Source organism: Cricetulus griseus, chromosome 4 (genome assembly GCF_003668045.3).
Source record: "Cricetulus griseus strain 17A/GY chromosome 4, alternate assembly CriGri-PICRH-1.0, whole genome shotgun sequence".
NCBI classification, from domain to species: Eukaryota; Metazoa; Chordata; class Mammalia; order Rodentia; family Cricetidae; genus Cricetulus; species Cricetulus griseus.
Genome location: NC_048597.1, coordinates 65495798 through 65516429, shown reverse-complemented (window position 1 = coordinate 65516429; position 20632 = coordinate 65495798). Strand labels below are relative to the sequence as shown.

At 44.1% G+C, this 20632-nt stretch overlaps 1 protein-coding gene across 1 annotated transcript; it reads right to left on the bottom strand.

Annotated features, from left to right (window-relative positions):
• Positions 1-1149: 1149 nt before the first annotated feature.
• LOC100766036 (10 kDa heat shock protein, mitochondrial) lies at positions 1150-1458 on the bottom strand. Its single transcript, XM_027413372.1, has one exon. The coding sequence runs from the start codon at positions 1456-1458 to the stop codon at positions 1150-1152; it is 309 nt and encodes a 102-aa protein (XP_027269173.1).
• Between the last annotated feature and the right edge of the window lie 19174 nt (positions 1459-20632).

The following is a 20632-nucleotide window of genomic DNA, read 5'->3' as shown; positions in this document are numbered from 1 at the left end:
GTCATACCCAAAGGGCACTCCATGCTACTACACAGACACTTGGTCATCCATGTACATTGCTGCTCTATTCATAATAGCCAGAATCTGGAGACAACCTAGATGTCCTTCAACAGAGGAATAGAAAAAGAGAATGTGGTACATTTACACAATGGAGTATTACTCAGTCATTAAAAAATGAAATAATGAAATTCTCATGTAAATGGATAGAATTAGGAAAAAAATCATCCTGAGTGAGATAACCCAGACCCCAAAAGACAAATATGGTATGTATATGTTTATGTACAGATATGAGCTGTTAAGTCAATGATAACTAACTTAGAATCCATAGAAGCACAGAGATTAGGTGCGGAGTAAGGGACTAGGTAGGGACAGGTAGGTCTCCCTAGGAAAAAGAAATAGAATAGACAGTTAAAGATGGATGAGGGTGTGGAATGGGAGGATCAAGTGGGGAGGAGGAAGAAGGAGGGGGAAAAGGGAGGAGATATGGGGAAAGACATATTAAGGGCCATTTGAGAGGTCCTATGAAAAAACCCAATACAGTAGAAGCTTCCTAAATATATACATATATGAAGGCAAGGTAAATGAAATTGTCAGATCTCTTGTCACCAAATGAAGCTTCCAGTACTGGGATTGTGTTACATCTAATTGAGTTGTTAGGGCCCCACAACATGGAAACCCCCAAATAATCTATGCTGTTGCCAAGACTCTAGATTGCTCTCCACAAACTGACAGCAGGCCCTATTGCTGAAGGCAATACCTACACAATTCATTGAACATGGAGAAAGTTGAGCTGATGCCTACTTTGCTTTTACCCCTACATTTTAGTGTCTTTGGTACAGGAAGGTACTCTGGATGCTACTACAAAAAGAGCAAAGTAAACACCAACCCAGCCATAACAATTTGACTGACATTGGGGTTCTGACGGAAATACATGCTAGTGTAACAGTGTAACAGTGGCACAAATCTTTTTTTCTCATTTACATTATTTTATTTGGAAATGTTTATATAACAGTACATCGATACCAAAACTTCAGAGACAATGGCTGTCATCAGTTTTAAAGGGAGACACAAAAATTATTTACATTATGAATAGTTCAGAATGTCAGCGGAATAGTTAGCTTCATGTGATACCTTTTCAACAGTGATATTTCAGTCCGTATATTTTCCAGGAATTTCACCATCTCTAAATAAGAAATAATCCTTGTCGTCTAGAACTACTTTGATGCCTCCATATTCTGGGAGAAGAACTTTGTCTCCAACTTTCACACTGACCGGCTGAATCTCTCCACCCTTTCCTTTTGAGCCTGATCCCATAGCCACTACTGTTGCTTGCAATACTTTTCCTTGAGACTTTTCTGGAAGCATAATGCCACCTTTGGTCACAGTTTCGGCAGCACTCCTTTCAACCAATACCCTGCCAAAGAGCGGTATAAATTTTTTGAAAGCCTGTTCAGCCATGCCTCGCGCCGCTACAGCTTGAACTCTGCACTCGGGACGCAGCTGCAAGGAGAGTCACAGTGGCACAGATCTTGTGGGAGTAACCAACCTGTATCTGATTTGACTTAAGACCTACTTACTCCACAAGATGGAATCCCTACTAGACACTACTTGGGTAGCCAAGAACCTGAGACTAGATAGCCTGGAGGCTTTGGGTAAAACCAAATACTATTGTTTCAAAAACAAAAAGCAATAAAATGATTCCTAATGACATTCTGCTATACTTATAGATAAATTAGCATGTTGTTCAGCCATCATCAGGGAAGCTTCCTCCTGTAGCAGATGGGAACAAATTCAGAGACCCACAACAAGCATTATGCAGAGCGAGAGACTTTGAAATACTCAGCGCTAAATGGGTTGCCTCCACTAAATCCCTCCCCTCAGGGCTCAGGGAGTTCTATGGAAGAAGAACAGAAAGATTGTAAGAGCAAAGGGAATGGAGGACACCAAGGAATCAACGCCTTCTAGACATGACAAGGCTGATACACATACGAACTCACCAAGACTGAGGCAGCGTGCACAGGGCCTGCATGGGTCTGCACCAGATGGGGTCCTGCAGCTGAAAGGAGAAGTGGACACGTGTCCCCATCCCTATCCCAGAAGCTATCTCCAATTTCTAACTACTTGCAAATGAAAAAGTAGTTTTCTCCAAGAGTGTCTCACTGGAGAAACAATCTACTCGTACAGGAAGGTCCCATGCCCAGCACGCTGTACATGGTCAACAGAAAATGAATTCAATGGCACAATGGCATCTTTGGAAGTTCTTTGTCTCATAGTGTGTCAGGGGTTTCCCTTGTTTGATTTTATTTTTCAAGGCAGGGTTTCTCTGTGTAGCCCTAACTGTCCTGGAATTTGCTCTGTAGACCAGGCTAGTCTTGAACTTAGAGATCTGCCTGATTCTGCTTCCCAAGTGCTGGGATTAAAGGTGTGTCACTGCTTGGTGCCTTTTAAATTTTTTTTTTTATCGTGTGTGTGTGTGTGTGTGTGTGTGTGTGTGTGTGTGTGTGTGTGTAAATATATATTTCTCTTCTTGTTTTCCCTACAGGTTCTTTGCATATTTACCATGATATGTTATTGCTTCCAATTTTCATGGAATTCCTGAGTGTTGGAGTGAGTGGGTGTCTGACTTTATATCTGTTTTGGGAGGCTTTTCTTGGGCCTTTTTTCTTCTGTTTGTTTAGTCCTATTCCAATGTGTTAATGTTTGTTTTATCCTATTTTATTATTATCCAGTAGAAACCTTTTGTTTTCTAATGAGAAACGGTAAGGCGGTGGATCCATAGGGGAGGGGTGAGACCGGGAGGGACAGATAGTGGGGGAAAATGAAATCAGGATATATTATGTGAGAAGAAGATACATTTTCAAAAAAGAAAACAATTAATGTTATGAAAAAGGGATAAATAGTGTGTAAGGTCAGCAAAGGAGAGCTAGGAGCAGCAAGAGGCAGGTTGAGACTGTTTTGCAGTGGGATCGTACAGCATGGGGAGAGCAAGTCTCTGAGCGGGGACAGGCCAGGGTTCTTTAGTGGGACTTCAGCTCAGGAGGTAAAGGCAACCGGTGTTGATCAAAGAGTTGATCGGGCTCCAAAGGCTGCAGCAGCTCTTGTTGTTTCTCTAGGGTGTGCTGGGTAGTTTTTCTAGAAACATAGCCTTGGTTTCAAAATGTGTTTGCCTTGTATCTACAAGCATCCCAGCTTTGAAGTTCATAGGCCAGAGGGTGGTTTACACAGCTATGTTATTCACACAACTGCTAGTGGCATCTTGCTTAAACACTCTAGCCTATGGTGTGGCCTGGTTTTATCACAAGGCTAGGGACTTGGGGTGCTTGAGCTGCAGAGAGGGTTCAAGGGCAAGGCACAAGAAACCCATCCTGCTTATAAGTGACTAGGCCACTTTACCTTCTCAGGTCTTGGCCAAGCCTTCTAAAGTATGATTCCCATGCAGAGTGGGGGAGGCTCTAAGGGTTAAGGGTTAAGGGTTAAGACAGCAAAGAGGATAGACACAATATAAAAATTGAGATAAGTCTTGTAGCTCATTGTTTTTATATCCTCATCAGCTCTCTGTAGGCCCAAGTGAAGAGTCAGTGTTTTTAGCAAAAGTGGCTTTTATGTTTCCCCAAGTAGCCTTAGCAACTTAATCATAGGCCAAAGGCCAGAAGCATGATCCATGGCAGACGTAGTGGTTAGCTGACAGTTCACTGCCCAGTGCTGTGATCTCCCAAATTAGTGGCAGATGACGTCCAGAGACCTTCTTTAGATCTTCCCACAGTGGCCTTGGTAACTCACATGAAGGGCAGGGGGATCCCCTGTGAAGGGACTTGCTGGCCAGCCTGATATCTGAATTGATTTGGGGGCTGAACAAGGGCATTTTATGCAATGAGGCTTTTGCCTTCTTCACCATTCCCACCAAGCCTTTGTTTACTCATTTGTCTTGAGGGTCTTGGGTGGTTTGTGTAGGCGTCTTGATCTTCATCTGCATTAGCGGTTCTGGCCTCAAGGGGGCCCCGTGCTCTCCACACTTGGGCTTTGTGTTTTATAGCAAAGCTGTTGAGGGAATATGAGGATGGAAGAGAAGGAAGCACATAGGATTCTTTCAATGAGTAACCACTAAGGCCGGGAAACTCATTTCAGTGGTCTCTTTCTCAGGAAGATGGGTGGGGCCTTGTAGATGCATTTGATTCAAAGTCAGATTTCTGTAGTGAGCGATAGGATAGGAATTCATTAGAAAGTTTGAGGAGGGTGGTGTGATGTAGTTCAAGCCTCAAATCTATCTTTGTGGCTGTTGGCAGGAAGTTGATCATGCAGCATACATGGCTTTGGAAGCAGGCTTTTTTGTTTGTTTTGTTTTGTTTTTGTCTGATAGGAAATCACAGAGTTCAGAACTGGTAAAACGGTAGTATGGTGAAGAGATCTCATCTCAGGGTATATTTTGATGCAGTGTGGATAAGGAATATGAGGATGGGGAAAGAGGCAAACAGTTACGGATGATCTCTGTGTTTGGCTTCAGCCATCTCTCATAAAAAACAAACAAAAAATGCACTTTAATTTGTTCCAAGAATTTGAATTGAGCCCCCTGATATATTCTCAGAGACTGATGCTGTTCTCTTGTGACACATTTCATCTTTACACATGGTTTCATCTTTACACACAGTGTTCTTTTATGTACAGCAGCATTTCCCAGTAGACTCTGAGCTCTCTGCACAAAGAAACACTGTAGCTATTAAACAAGCTTCATACTCTCAGCATGCATGTGCTGAGATGCTGTGATGGAGCATAGCCAACATCTTTTCAGTGGTGAAGGGACTCATCTTTTGGCTCTTAGTCTGGTCATTGGGGTTGGCGTAGACACTTGAAACATTCAGCAAATCAAGTTAGGAAGAGAGGTGTCTTGAATTTGTTTTGAGTGTGTTTGAGGATGGTTCCTTCAGTAGCTTTCTAATGAGCAGCCACAGGGGAGGTTTTGCTCAGGCCTCAGTGCTGGAATGGTGCTGTACTTAAAGATCTCTTTATTTTCCTGGATAGGTTCTGGGTACTACTTGATATTCCTATTTCCTCTTTCATGTTGGTGTCTACAGACACAGAGCCAATAGGGCCATGCCCACAACAAATATCTAGGGATGTACAGAATTAAGTTGTGTATCAAAACTCCTGTCCTGGATTAATCTGCTTTGTAACCTTACTTTGTACCTTGGGCTTTTGTTTCTACTGCTTATATAATTTTTAGTATAAAACTTTCAGGTAGAATCTACAAAGTTTTCATACTTTCCCATGATCATTTTTAAATATTTTATTTAATATTCATACGCAGATATAATGTGTTTGAATTGAATAGGCCCCCATCCAGACCCCTCCTCTCTGCTCATCCCCAACTTTGCCTTCCAACTTTTTGCACTTTCTTCTTCGAAAACTTGCAGAGTCCACTTTGTACAGCCTTTTTGGGTATGGGTGTGGGACTACCTATCTCTGTTTTTCCATTGCTTGGGTTTAATGCACAGGCCATACCCAGGTGCTTTGTATTTTTTTTTAATCTTTTAAACATGACTGGGATTGTGGGGTGGTGGTGGTTTGAACCCAGGTCCTCATGCTTACACTATAAAGACCTTACTAACTGGGAGGTTATTTTCTAGTTCCATCTGTTTACCTGTGAACTTCAGATTTCATTTTTTTAAATAGTGGAGTAATATTTCATTGTATAAATGTATTGTATTTTTCTTTATCCATTCATCTATTGGTGGACAGGTTGTTTCTAGAGTCTGGCTATTATGAACAGAGCAGCCATGTGCATGGTTGAGCAAGAGTGTCTATGGTAGGATCATTGTGAGTTCGAGGCCAGCCTGGTCTACAGAGCAAGTTTTGGAGTGAGTTCCAGGACAGCCAGGGCTATACAAAAAACCCTGTCTGGAAAAAAAAAAGCAGGCTTAAGAATGATCCTGTGGGACTGGAGAGATGGCTGAATTGCTAACAGCATGCCATGGTCTTCTAGGGAACCTGAGTTTCATCCCTAGCAACCATGTTGGGTGGCTTACAAATGCCTGTGACATGATTACAGCTCCAGGGGATTCTACGTGTCTGGCTTTTAAAGTCATCTGCACTCGCGTGTGCATATATGCAATGACACACACACATAATTAAAAACAAAATAAAGTCTTTATAAAGAAGGAATGATTTTATGGTGGAGAATCACCTCAGGCAGCTAGAGGCCTGGAGGGGTCATGTGGTAATAAGGGAAGTAGCTAGTGAGCTTCTGATGGATGCATGAGGTCAGAAGCAGGAGAGAAAAATAGAAAATGTGGACAACATGAGCTGTGAATCAGAGCCACCTTTGTCCTCTTTGGGAAAAATGTACAACAATTAATCTACAGTTACTTTGTGGGTGGCTCTGGCATTACATATGAATCTTAAGTATAGTGTCATGTAGAGACTGACCTATGTGGACTGTAGCTTCAATAGGACATCGAATCTTCAAATGGAAATGCTTCAGATCTAAGCTGTCTGTCGATGCAGACAGGTTATGCATTAATTAACACATATGTTTGAGTGTTTGTGGTCATTGAAGAAATCCACATTCCTACACTGGAGGTACACTTCCTTTAATTATAAGCAGACCTACAAGGCAAGGCTGAGATGTACCAGATGTCCATTTACATCCTACTGCTTGGTTCCAGGTCTTAGCAAATAGAATTACAGTCATCACTGGCAAGCGTCCTGGAAAAGAAAATAAATCGTAGCAATGGAAAATAAAACTTGACTCCAAGTGCAGCCAGTGCACTCACCAAGCTGAGTAGCCCAGGGAATCAAACTATGGTCAGACTGCTGCTATAGTGAGAGGAGCCTGAGCTGTCCTGCCCATGGCTCCAAGGGCTGATGGGAACTCTGCTCCCTGTAGGAAGTCCTCTGTAGTCTGTTCAGCCCATGTCAGGAGCCTCTCAGGAAGAGCTGCTTGCAGCATCCTGGGATGTTGTTGCCACTCCGTGTTGTATCCAGAGTGCCTTTCCTCTCTAGTCAGGTTCAGTGTAGGAATCCTACTGGTTTCTGCTAACCACCACACAGTTTGAGTTCCAGATTGTCGTGCTGATGGTGGCATTTCTCCCCAGACAATGTCCTTTTCTGCTCACCACTCTGGTTTCAGTTCCAACTTCTAAAAGACAGAGTAAAATTTCCATATAGTTATCACTCACATCCTCTCAAGAACCAGGAAGTAGCAAAGAGTGAGAGACTGCCCACCCTGCCACCCGTGAAACACATTAGGAGAGAGCCTTAGAGGATATGAACATCTCTAAAGTTCCAGTCCTAGCAAGCGGTCAGCCTTGTCTGTCACAACCTGAAGTACATGTTATGAACCACTGCACTTCCTGCCAAGTTGTCCCTTGGGAGGATAGCTGTTGATTTCAGAGGGCCACTCCGTTGTCTCTCCTCATTCAGAACCACCCTTCAGGCTGACAACCAGCTGTCCTCATTAAAATATGGCTGTCAAGTCACTCAGGCTAGCCATCAAACGAATAAAGCCACAAAAAACACACCATGGCCACAACACTAGGATTAAAGAATGGGAAATTTCTCCACAAATGAGATGTGGAGGGCCTTGTTATTGACCAACACTTATTCTGACCTTTCAAACAGCCATCAGAGCCATCCTGACGACCTACGGAAGTGATTCACACACTGCTCTTACATCCTGACTGCCTCTTCCTCAGAGGAAACTGAGGAAGATTCAAAGTTAGTTCTAGTCTGGAGCAAGATATACAAACAGCCCAGCAGAGAGGGAAGAGTTCAGAGGTAGTGAGGTCAGAGAATTGGGTTCATGAGTGAAAACTGCCTACCCTCCACGCCCTTGTGTCAACAGAAGCAGGCATAAAAAGAATTAGAAGGATCAAGGAATATTACAAAATAGCCATTGAGCCATTCAGGAAAGAACTAAAAAAAAAAATTCCAGGGAAGAGGATGAGTTAATAGGTTTTATTGAGAGAAAAGGCCCAGGTGAGCCAGGAAGGAATGGGTTATTGGGTGGAATTTTGGAGAAAGAAAACAGATTTCAGAGAGACAGCTGTCCCATAGGAAATGCTGGGTGAGCTGGAAGCTTACTCCAGAGACATCAATAATCCTACCAAGTATTTTTTTTACTGCCTCTGTGGATTGTGGTGTTTGCCATGGATCTGTGCAATGACGAGCTGTACCCTTCTTTCCACTGTCATCCCACTGGGCAGTGGAAGATGCAGCAAGCTCCTTCTCAGTCTGAGTGAGCTGCTTTTGGCACATGTCCAAATCATGACAGGACAGTCACTCCTCCCAGATGTTGTCCAGATGAGGGGGGGCCCGGGCCAGTAGGCAGCATGAGGGGATGGATGCACAGCACCATCTGCAGGCAGACACTGAGCCTCAGTGGGCCGTTTTTGAAATTGGGAAAAAAGGAGAAAACAAACAAACAAATCAAGCCAATCATATTTCAAACATGACCTAAATGGACTAACAGGCTGGAAGAAGCCCATATCATCCTAAATACTCAAAGACAATGCTGACTCAGATAAGCTTACTGCAGGCTTCTAACGAATGCATCCTGTGGAGAACCTGCCTCCCTTTCACACTGTCTTTTTGTGGCTCCATTTTCTCTCCCCACACTCTTTCTTCCTACACACACACACACACACACACACACACACACACACTCCTCCTTCTCCCCCCCTCCCCTGTGTGTGTCTCCCTTGCCCTATTTCCTCTGTTCTCAGGTTCAGTGCGTGTGACAGACAGACAACGTGGAGTGCTTGTCATGAACTCCTCTCATTTTGTATTGGGTGACATGGCAGAAGTGACAGGGTCTGAAGCTGCAGGCCCTGTTAGTCCCCAGGCCTCCTGGGTGAAGCATCTCCCTGTGGCTGCTTCTCTTGCAGCATGTGTCCTCACCCCTTACATCAGCATCCCCTTGGCCCTGTGTGTTCACTTGCTGGAGCTTGTTAAGGAAAGCAAGAGGCACCAGGTGTGCGGCAGTGACAGCGTGCTCTTTGTGGTCTAACGTGCCACTGCTGAGTTTCCCGGGAGCATCCTCTGGGATGAGGGTGCGGCGTGCTGTGCTGGGGAGCACTCTGGAGAACTTCCCCCCTGTGAGATGAGGAAGGCAGGAATGGCTACTAAGGGCTGAAATGAAGTACGTGGCAGTTCAGCCTCAGCTCATGCCGCAGGAAACACCAGGATAGCACTTCAGGGTCACTCTTAGTCACGCAGAAGGAAAAGGCCTTGTATGTTCCAGCTGGCCACTGGTCTTGGGGGGCTTGGTGAAGGAAACAGTTCTCAGTAAAGCATCAGGGACAGGTTTAGCTCCTGCTGAGAGGGTTGTGGTGGGGTCTGGTGGACCTTGCCTCCACCAGCCCAGTAAAAGTGGGTGCCCACATACCCTCTTGTCTACAGCTATAGAGTTTCTGAAGTCTGGAATCTGAGGTCCCAGCTTGCCATCAGACCAAAAGAAAACCAGCATGTGAGTACAGTGAAACAGGTGTGCCTGCAGTTGGGGCCAGAGCTAGGGAGAGAAAAATTCTTAGTTTCTCTTCAACTTTCCAGGAGCAGAATTGGGGCATTTAAAAGCCAGGAAATACCTGCATGTAGCTTTAGCTGTAGGCTGGGCCATCAGGCAGTGTGTGGTGCTCCCCCCCCCCCCCCCGCCGCAGTCCCTGGCTTCAGCCTCTGCTCTCTCTGAGCATAGGGCCCTGGGGAAATTTTGCTTTTTATGGTTCCTATTACAATGACAGTGCACAGTTCCATGCGCAGTACAAAGAGACAACAGCTAATTTAGCAGCGGAACAAGAAGACAGAAAAAAGGAGAGATTCTTGGCATAGAATCTGAGCAAGTCTCTGGGGTGCTGTGTGATAAAACTATTCCTGGGAAGACATAGCACACAGGCCTACTCAGCCCAGATAGGGATCCCAAGACAGATTAAAGCATGGATACCACCAAAGTCCAGCCTGGTGAACCAATGAGTTTCGTTGAGGTTACTTACAGGAACGGGGGTGATGGGACACAGGAGCAGAAATGACTCAAAGACAGCTGCATCACCAAAGCCCATGCCAGCATGGGTGAAACAGCTCACAAAATTGGGAACCTGGAGCTCACTGCACAGCCTGCAGCTCAACAGGTTGGAGAGTGTCCCTTCCAAGTAACTCTGGTCAAAACCTCTTCCTTAGAAGCTCATTAGTTTCTGTTTCTTCCAGGCAGATGGTCTGGTCTCAGAGTCTTCTTTTCAGCTTGGCTTCCTTTCATATGATGGACTCTCAACTTTTACTGTCTACTTATTTATAGTCTGGGTGGGAGGGGCCTAGTGAGTGTGGTCAGTTTCAGGGACTTCCTTAAGCTATGTTGAGTTGTTTACTTTCCCAGTGAAGGAGGTTCCCTGCAGGGTGGAACACTTCAACCTTGGAGGAAATAGCCTTAAACTGAGCCTGACTGGCAGATCTCAATGGAGAGGTTGGGAGGTGAGAAAAGAATGCAGTCAGAGGTAGCTGTCTGAGATTCTCTGTAGTCTGTGTAGATTTTGGAGGAGACAGAACACTGTGAATAGGGAAGTCCCCTAAACAGCTTGGGGGTAAAGCATAGAGTAAGTAGATCCAGGGTGGGTGGAAGAGAGGTGTCCACTGAAGGTGTTCTCCTGTGTTAGTACTGGTAGCATGGCAGGAGGCTGCAGGTCGGAAGTGTTCCCTCCACACCTTCTGGGCTGGATAGTGTTACATCAACTTGACACAAGCTAAAGTCATCTGAGAGGAAGGAACCTCAATTAAGAAAATGTCTCTAAGCCAGGCAGTGGTGGTGCATGCCTTTAATCCTAGCACTCAGGAGGGAGCAGATGGATCTCTGAGTTTGAGGCCTCCCTGCTCTACAGAGTAAGTTCCAGCACTGCACAGTGCTGCACAGTGAGATCATGTCTCAACCTCCCCACCAAGATGGGGCTGCAGGCATTCCTGTAAGACATGTTTGAAGGAGGGCCCAGACCATTGTGGATGGTACCCTGCCTGGACTGGTGGTGGTCCTGGGTTCTATAAGAAAGCAGGCTGAGAAAGCCAGGGAAAGCAAGCCAGTAAGCAGCACCCCTCCATGGCCTCTGCAGCAGCTCCTGCTTCCAGGTTGCTGCCCTGTGTGAGTTCCTCTCCTGACTTCCTTCGATGATAAACAGTGATACAGAAGTGTATAAACCAAATAAACCCTTTCCTTCCCAAATTGCTTTGGTCATGGTGTTTCACTGCAACAATAAAAACCCTAAAACATACTTTCAGACTTCCTCTGGTCTCCTTCATTCCATGTTTAGTGGGATATAGTCACAGAGCCATTTTCTGATCTTGACTTGATATGAGGACCAGGAAAGCTCTGAGGATCTTGGCAGCTCCTGCCTTTAAACACCCAGAGCTCATGAAGTAGAGGAGGAAGAGTAATTGTAAGTCAGACTGGTCCAGAAGGCAAACTGGCATCACTGCATGGATGAAACAGCAGAACAAATGGCATGACTCCTTGAGAGAGTTTATCACCGTGCCCAACTCTGGCAGCTTGTGAAGTAATAAGCTGTAGAAGCTGCATACAGCGAAGGTCGCCTAGAGCTCACTTACTGTGAGCACAGGTGACCTAGAGATCTTTAAAGCTCATCCTAGCTCAGAAGAAATGTGGTAATGATTCACATTTACTTAGCATTTGTCATGTGAGTCAGATATAATTCTGGGCATAGTCGACAGTTTTAGGAACTGTGTTTCCTCACTGAATACCTGTAAGCAAATCAAGGGGATGCTGCAATTTGTTGACTTTGCAAGTAGGAAATCATGACATAGGGAGATTATCCCAGTTCTGTTTCTACCACTGTGATAAACACCATGACCAAAAGCAGCTTAGAGAGGGAAGGGCTTATTTCATCATGAGGGAAATCAGGGCAGGAACTTGAGGTAGGAACTGAAGCAGATACCATCGAGGACCACTGCGTACAGGCTTGCACCCGTGTCTTGCACAGCCTACATGTTTATATAACCCAGATCTACCAGCCCAGGGTAGAACCACCCATGGTGGGCTGAGCTCTCCCGCATCAATCATTAATGAAGAAAACGACCCACAGTCTTGCTTACAGGCCAATCTGATGGAGGCATTTTCTCAGTGGTGGTTCTGTCATCTCAGATGACTGTAGCTCATATCAGATTGATAAAAAAAAGAAGAACAAACAAACAACTAACCAGCACAGAGATCAAGTTAGCCAGTTGTCACACAGCCAGTAAAAGGGAAAGACAAGACTTAAATGCTGACAGGCAGATTACACAGCCTTCATCTTCCATGACAGGTGCAAATCAGAGAGAACACAGACCAGGAACAGTGACAGACTCTGTCACCAATTTCCCATCTGCTTGGTTAGATACTTAGCTCAGTAATCTACGAAGTGTCTACAAATATTATCACCCAGGAGACACTTCACTGCCTATTACCTCAGAGCAAAATGATAATCAGGCTCCTGGCAGTCCGTCTCCAAGCAGCTGATTGCTCAGCACTTGTGGAATGTTTGCAGACATCTTTCTTTGCTTCTATTGTGAGGAGAGTTGTGAATGTGTGACCCAGTTTTATGATCTGATGGGAGGGTATCTCGAGGGAGGAAGTGTAGTTGTGTTTCTTGGGGTTCACCAAGTCCCTTTATGGCCCCTCCAAATTACCCTGGGTTCATATTTAAGAATACTGAGACCATATAATCCTGGTATTAAATATGGGAATTATTGTTTCTCTCATATCTTACTCATACATACAGTAACCTGATGAGTGTAATAGAGACAACTGTGGCCTAAAAGAGAGAAAAACAGGTTCCCAAGGGACAGACCTATAACTCATTCATTTAGTGCCAAGTTCCTTTGTATCTGTTACTGAAATCGTATCAGCAAGTAAGCTGATATGGAATCTGTTCTTAGTGAGTTTATATTTTCTTAGGAAAGATGGTAGTTAATACTGCCCTTATATATCCCAGTAGTTAAGAAAGTGGGTGCTATAGATGACTACAAAGTGGAGTCAGAAATAGGATGATAAAGGTAGTTTATTGGGGAAAAGTACCCACACAAGGGAGCCAGTGACCAGGTTTGCACCTGAGCAGGATGGACCCAGAAATGCTTCCTAGTCAGCTCAGCCAGGTGAAAGAGAGCCTCTTGAGCGCCTCCCTCCTTCTTAAACCCTTGTTGCTTAACTCTGACCATGCCCAAGCTGGTGTGGTCAGTGGTATCTCTAATCAGGATTCTCTCTACAGGGTGCTACTACCAGAATGCCCCAGGTTCAGATCCCTCCAGTCATTACATCATCAGGCAACCAAGGCAAGTTACTAAGTCATTTCAAGACATATTTGAGTCTCTCATGATGGTTGGTGTGTGGAGAGAAGAGGAACCTAGCCAAGTGACAGCTAGGCACATAGATAGTGCCCAATAAGTACTAGAATTCTTTATAAATGTTACAGTGCAGAAAGTAGGGTACTATAGAAAGACATAGGCACTCTCCCATGCAACCCACCTGAGTGTGCCTATCAGTGTGGAAGACTTGAGGTTCTGTTGAGATGGGAATGAGTAAGGCACACACATGGGATTCCAGTTCATTTCCAGGGCAAGGAAAGGTTTGAATGGGTATGGCTCCCACAGGTGCATACGTTTGAATACTTGGTCCCCAGTTGGTGGAAGGATTAAGAGGCATGGCCTTCTTGGAGGAGGTGTGCCACTGCGGGTATGCTTTGAGGTTTCAAAAGACTCTTGCCATTGTCCAGTCTCTCTCTCTCTCTCTCTCTCTCTCTCTCTCTCTCTCTCTCTCTCTCTCCAGCTTATGGATAAAGAGGTAAACTTTTTTTATTTTTAAGAGGTAAACTTTCAATTGTTGATGTGCTATGCCTTTGTGCTGCCATCATGGAATCTAGCACCCTGGAAAGGTAAGCCTAAATTAAACACTTTCTTTTTTTTCTTTGTATTTATTCTTTTCTCATATAATACATCATGGCTGCCGCATTCTTCCCTCTCTCAACTTCTCCCATTTCCCTGCCCTAACCTATCTTCTCCCTCAGATCCACTGCTCCCCATTTCCCTTCAGAAAAGAGCAGGCTTCTCAACATCAGCCAGATACAGCTTACCAAGATACAATAAGACCAGAAACAAACACTTATATCAAGACTGATGAGGCAACCCAGTGGGAAGAAAAGGGTCCCAAGAGCAGGCAAAAGAGTCATAGACACTCCCACTCTCGCTGTTAGGAGTCCCACAAACCCCCAAACTAAATAACCACAGCATATATATACAGAGGACCTAGAGCAGACCCACACAATCCCTGTGATTGCATTTATTTGAATCTCTGTGAGCCCCCATTAGTCTTGCTTAGTTCATTCTGTGGGCTGTGTTCTCCTGTGTTCTCTTCTCCTCTGGCTCCTACAGTTCTTCCTCCCTTATTCCTCAGGAGTTCCCTGAACTCCACCTAATGTTTGGGCGTGGTTCTCTTCATCTGCTCCCATCAGCTGCTGGAGGAAGCCTCTCTGGTGACAACTGGGTTAGGCACCAATCTGGTCATTTGGCAGGCATGGCCTCTACATTTTCTTTTATAGGCTGCCTTGGTCATGATGTTTTATCAGAGAAATACAAAACTAACTGATAGGGAGTGATTCTGGCAAGATAGAGTGAACCCAGTTCATGGAGGAACTTGAGTATCATCAACACAAATGGGGAGGAGTAGGAGTGAGTTCTGGTTTCCATTCTTATGCTCCACTCTTTACAGACCCTGCTGTGTTTCTATGGAACCAGAACAAAGTTGGGGGTCCTTTGATTCAGGCAAAGGCCTAACCAAGAACTCTGTCATAAGGTGGCTATTTCTTATTACTTTATTTAAGAATTTGAGGTAGTTTCTAGACAACCCTCCTTTTAACTTGGAAAACACTGGGTAAGGGGAAATGAATGATCTATCAACATGTCCTGTGTAGCTTTAATTGCCATTTGACCCAGCCTAAAGTCACCTGAAAATCAGAACAGATTGGCCTTTAGGTATGTCTGTGGGGAATTGAGTCCTGATTGATATAGGAGGGCCAGCTACTGTGGATTCCCCACCAGAATTCCTGGGCTTTATAAAGAAGATAGCTAAGTATGAGTGAGTGTAAGCCATCCAGGAGAGTACCTCCATAGTTTCTGCTTTAAGTTCCTGCTTGAGTCCCTGTCATGACTTCCCTCAATGATGGACTGGAACCTGTAAGCAGAAACAAACTCTTTCCTTCTTGAGTTGCTTTAGGTCAGAGTGTTTTTACCACAGCAGCAGAAAAGAAACTAGAATGCAACATCCCTTGGAGAAGACAAGCATCAAATGCATGTAGGTATCTCTGAGTGCACGGAGTAGGTCTGGAGAGGCAACCCTGTTTTCACCTAAGCTGGAGATGATTGCTGTAAATTGCAGCCCACACATGAACAGCATGAAAAAGCATTCAAGGTCATGTGGTCCAGTCCAAGGGACATTAAAAATGTTGGGGCAGTGAAGCTGTTCTCTGGGACACACAGCCAGCCACACAATCGTGATAATGCAGGGCTCTCATTCATTTCTTCCTTTCTGTTCTTTCCACAGACATCTTGCTGATACAATCTCTCTTTTAGTTTACATGTGTAGGTAGGTTTTAGCTGAGTATCATATTTTCACCTAAAATAAGCCTGCATATTATGCAGGGCTATGTGGCCCCACCTTGTCATACCAGATACCAGTTGCTTTCTAAAGCATAGGTCTTGGGTGTCTAAAATGTAATTGAGCCAAACAATGGAAAATAGCCAAAGAAAATAGTAAAGGTGCATTCTAAATGGAAAAGGCTCTGGGTGCCCAAGCCTTCAGACACAGCCTTGCACTGCTGCCATGTAAGATGACACCAAAGTCTGTGACTAATGGGTTCACTGTTGGGCACACTTGGCCAGTTTTCCCTGCAGTGATTATTTGATTGGGCCTTGAGAACCTGTTCACTATGTGTAATGATAAGTCTTCCTGCCAAAGCCACTCCAGCCCTGACACCACGTGGGTGCTTTTGGACAGGCCTCCCGAGGTCTGCCTGCCACAGAGACTTATATTAGGTGCAAATGCTGCTTGGCCAACTGACTAGAATTTCTTACTTGCTAGCTCAGTCTTAAGTATCAACCATAAAGACTTATGTTATTGGACGCCAGCTGCTGACATCTTCTCTTGCTGGGATCACATGGCAGCTCCAGAGCAGAGAGCAAGAAGAAGAGAAAAAGGAACAACTTCCTTCTTGTCCTTGCTTATATGAGTCTGCCTGCTATGTCACTTCCTGCCTGGATCATAAGACTTCTTTTTTTACTACATTTCCCAGAATTCTCCTTGACTCCTAGTCCCACCTATCTTTTTGCCTCATTGGCCAAACAGTGTTTTATTCATTAACCAATAAGATAAACATACACAGAAGGGCACTCCCCATCAGCTATGGTTTCACAGACATAAAGCTGCAGATTCCTTGGTCTTGGATCTGGTCTGAAAGCATCTTCCTCCCTCCCTTCCTGCAGAGTTCAGGGTGCTATGGGCTCCTGAAGAGGGAGTGAGATTATACTGCTCTTGGCTATAGCCTTCAGCTGTCAGATGCAGGTTTTGGTTAACTGATTTGTCACCTAATGTGACCAGTAATGGAGGACATACTTGGTAGTTTCACTGCCTTGTGCCCTATTTGCATATTGTGCATAACCCTTAACTTTTTGGGGGCCTATGTCAAATATAACAAGCTCTAAATTACATCCATAGTTTCAAATCCTCTGAACCAAAGGTTGGCAAAAGCAGAATATTCTGGAAGGAGGAGGGGAAGCATGATGGAGAGGAGCAACCATTTCCAGCATGGCACAGTAGGGCAACACCATTGGCCACAGTTATTTGTCCATTTCCGAATCACTAGTGGAGAGGAATTTGAATGTTACCAGTACAAAGAAATGATAAATGTCTGAATTTATAGATATATAGGTTGCCCTGATATACTGTGCTCCATAACATGAATAATTACCATGTGTAAACTAGGAAGAAAAACATTCCAAAAAGAAAAAAAAAAAACCCCAAACTCAGACATGACCATCAGTGTAGTAACACATCCTTATTTTTTCCACTAAGTTCAAAGTTATCACTCATTAACAACTTCATTCCCGAGAAGCTGGGATTCAGAGGTGCTATCTAGCAATGCAGTGATTATCTTGTACCCCCTGGAGGTTTGGGGAAAGCATTACTTCTGTTGAGTTTACTTAAGGATTTTTCAAGTTGGAATCTCAGTTTGTATGGCTGTCCACGCTTTTTGAAGGCCTTAAACCTTGAGACACCATGATATGATATTGTTATCTACAAAGTTTACACATTAGAACTGAACAATTGAGTTACTTAAAAAATAAAAAAAAAAGATAGCCAAAATTCCTCTCATGTTTTAAATGAGTTTGTGATTTGTGGGAACCACATTCATGGTGTTCTGGGGTGCATGCAGCCTGGGGGCTATAGACTTGGCATGCTAGAGCGATAAACAGAACTAAATGGCAAAGGGAGAGTTACCCTCTTCCTTGAGGCTTTGGGCTGGGTCATCTGTAGCTCTCACATTGGTTCTCATGCCACGAATTGTTGTTCAGTTTTTAGTCGTGGAGTGAAATCATGCAGCCAGCTTTTATGAGTCTCCACAAAACTTCTCAGTTTCCATAAGCTTATGGGCCAATGTTTGTTAGCATGGTAATGAATGAGTTTCCCATGTGAAGTGGTCACTATCAGTAATGAAGAGTCTATTCACTGGCCATTGGGCCTTGAAAGTCGAGGGAGAAAATTGAAAAAGAGACACTACAGGAACTGGGAAAAGAAGGGAAAGTTGCAGACACACACTCTCTGGAAATGCCCAACAGATTCATTGGAGGCTTGATAGAAAAGTAACTTTTTCTTTCCTTTCTTTTCTTTCCCTTTCTTTCTTTCTTTCTTTCTTTCTTTCTTTCTTTCTTTCTTTCTTTCTTTCTTTCTTTCTTTCTTTCTTTCTTCTTTTTTTGCTGTCTTCTGAACTGGGAGACTGATGTTGAACCACAGCAAAGCATCTGACAATGTGCTTTACTTCTGCTTAGACATTCCACAAATTAAATCCTGAAAGCAAGTCAGCTGTATGTCCTCCAAAGACCACCAGGGGAAGCTAATCTCCATGGGAAACTTAAGTTTATGGGGTTATTGGACCTCAGTCCTGGTTTGAAGGCTCCAGTCAATGAGTGCAGCTGCTTGTATAATGGTGACAGAAGAATGATGTGTCTCTATTGAGGAAGCTTGTCATCTCTAACTGAAGGTGCAGCTTTGGGAAGAGTATACACGGAGTAGTAAGGCAGGAAGGAGACACCTGCCTACCCAGCCAGATCTGCCAAATCAGCCTAGTGATCAATGGGATGACGGATGACACAGCCAGATGACCTTCACAGCTCAAACTCCTTGGTTTTACAATATAGACCATCATCCTGAAGCATCCAGCTTGATTTTACACTGCTGTCTTTGGGAGGCTCATTTATGGAGCCAGCTGGGTGATGGTATCTTGCCAGGCTCCAGGGGTATTCTCTGAGGTGTGCTGCACGCTCTGAATTAGTAATGAAGATGCAGTTTTTTTTTTCTGTCTAGTCCCAAATGATTAAGGGGTGGAAAAGGCAATGGCACTCTCAAAGCTTAAAGATATGTCCACAAGTATGCTAGCAACACTTTTCCTGGGATGGTGTAGACAGCTTGATTCCCAAGGAATGACTGTTTCTGCTCAGGAAGAAACATGATGATTCATTTGAACTGGAAATGAGAGAGTACATCTTCATCATTAAGTCAAGACCATGAAGAGGCTTACTGCTGTGCTCAGCACCCGTGGGACCTCGGGGAGGAGAGATTCTTTGCTGTAGGATATCAAGCACATTTAGACCTTTGATCCCTGGCCACTGAGAGCCAGGAGAAACTTTTGGTCTTTGGTGCAGCTCCTCTAGACTCACCTTTATCTCCATAAATGCCACAAAGGGATGGGGAACTGCTCTTGGTCAGTAGTTGCTTTTCATTAACATGCTATGTTAAGATGAACAATGCTTATTTTTATAGGATTTTGATAAACAATGGCAGCATAATGAGTTGTATATTATATTTCCTGTCAAGTCAAGTATGTCAGAAGCATGGTTTTCTTTCTTTTCTTTTAATCACTGTATTTTCTAGTAGGGATTTAGTTTTAAGCCATTTGTGAGCTTAAAGTATTATCATATATTCTCAACAATCAAACCGAAGCCAAAGGCTTCAAAGACATTTAAATCTGTGATCTGTGAGTCTGAATTGCATAACGTCAGAGCTCATTCAACAAGGGTAAGGTACAGGGTGGTTTCTATTTGCCTTTTTGTCTTGGTAGATTTTTAAAATTATTGTAAGCACTCTGCTCTACAGAAGGGTGCATTGTGCTGGCCTCTGCATAGCAAGCTCAGGTCTCAAATTAAACTTAATTTGTGCCAGTGGGGATTGCATCAGCTGGCTAGATGCACACACACACACACACACACACACACACACACACACACACACACACACACACACACACACGGTGATTCTTACTTTTGGTATCCTTGTTTTTCATCAGAATGTTTATTGTAGCAACAACTGCGAATACTTCTAGAAGATTCATTCTGACCGTGTTTGTTGTAAGCTTTTCTTAGCTTTAGGAGTTTATCTAGGAACTACTCCAGCTTCCAGCTCATCTCGCCCAGCGGCTACTACTTCTACAGCTTCCATCCCATTTCAGAAGTTGGTTCAATCAGTTTACTTATTTGAGAGCTGGCTGTCTTAATTCAGAGACAAGAGTGCTGATTTAGTTAACAGTTTGAGGAAATATCCCAAAGTACGTAGGAGTCATTTCCAGTGTTATTATTTAGTGGCTTTTGAAGTGTGATCCTAACTAGTCTTGTCAATAAAACCCAGGAGTCAGCTATTAGGGTGAAAACCTGGAAGATCAGAGAACTGGGAGTGGCTAACAGTTGCTTCCTACCTGTCTCCATTCCTCCATCCAAAAGGGGCTGAGATCTAGTCTCTGCCCCACCTTATCACTTCCTATTTCTGCCTCTTGAGTGCTAGGATTAAAGGCATGAGCCTCCCAAGTGCTAGGATTAAAGGCATGAGCCACCATGGCCTCTATGGTTAACTTGTGGCTTACCCCACCCTCTGATCATCAGGGCAAGCTTTATTTGTCAGAACACAAACAAAATATCACACAATGAGTTCTAGATTTAGTTTCTGTTCCTCTTATTGTTTCTAGTACAAATCTAGTTGTGACATCTGCTGAGAGCGTCAGGCTCTATGTGGCAGGATCTACACTACAGGCTCCAAGGAGTCAGCATTTTGTTCCAAGCACCCCTGCATCCCCCTTCTGAAGTGTTCTCTTTCATCCTGTAACATCATCTGACCTTTTATCCTCCCACTATTCAGGTTTCTAAGACTAAAACTCTTTAAAACATGCATGGCTGTAGTCAGGGGCACCACAGGTTTTCTGCCTACTCTTTGACTGGATGGACAAATCAAGACCAAGAGAGAAAGGAAATTACTCATGAGGTCACAGAATCAGCTGGCAGAAGGGCTAACATAGGTGTTTGAATTCCAGACACACAGCTCTTTCCATTGAGCCTGAGTACCTGGCACCAAGTGTTT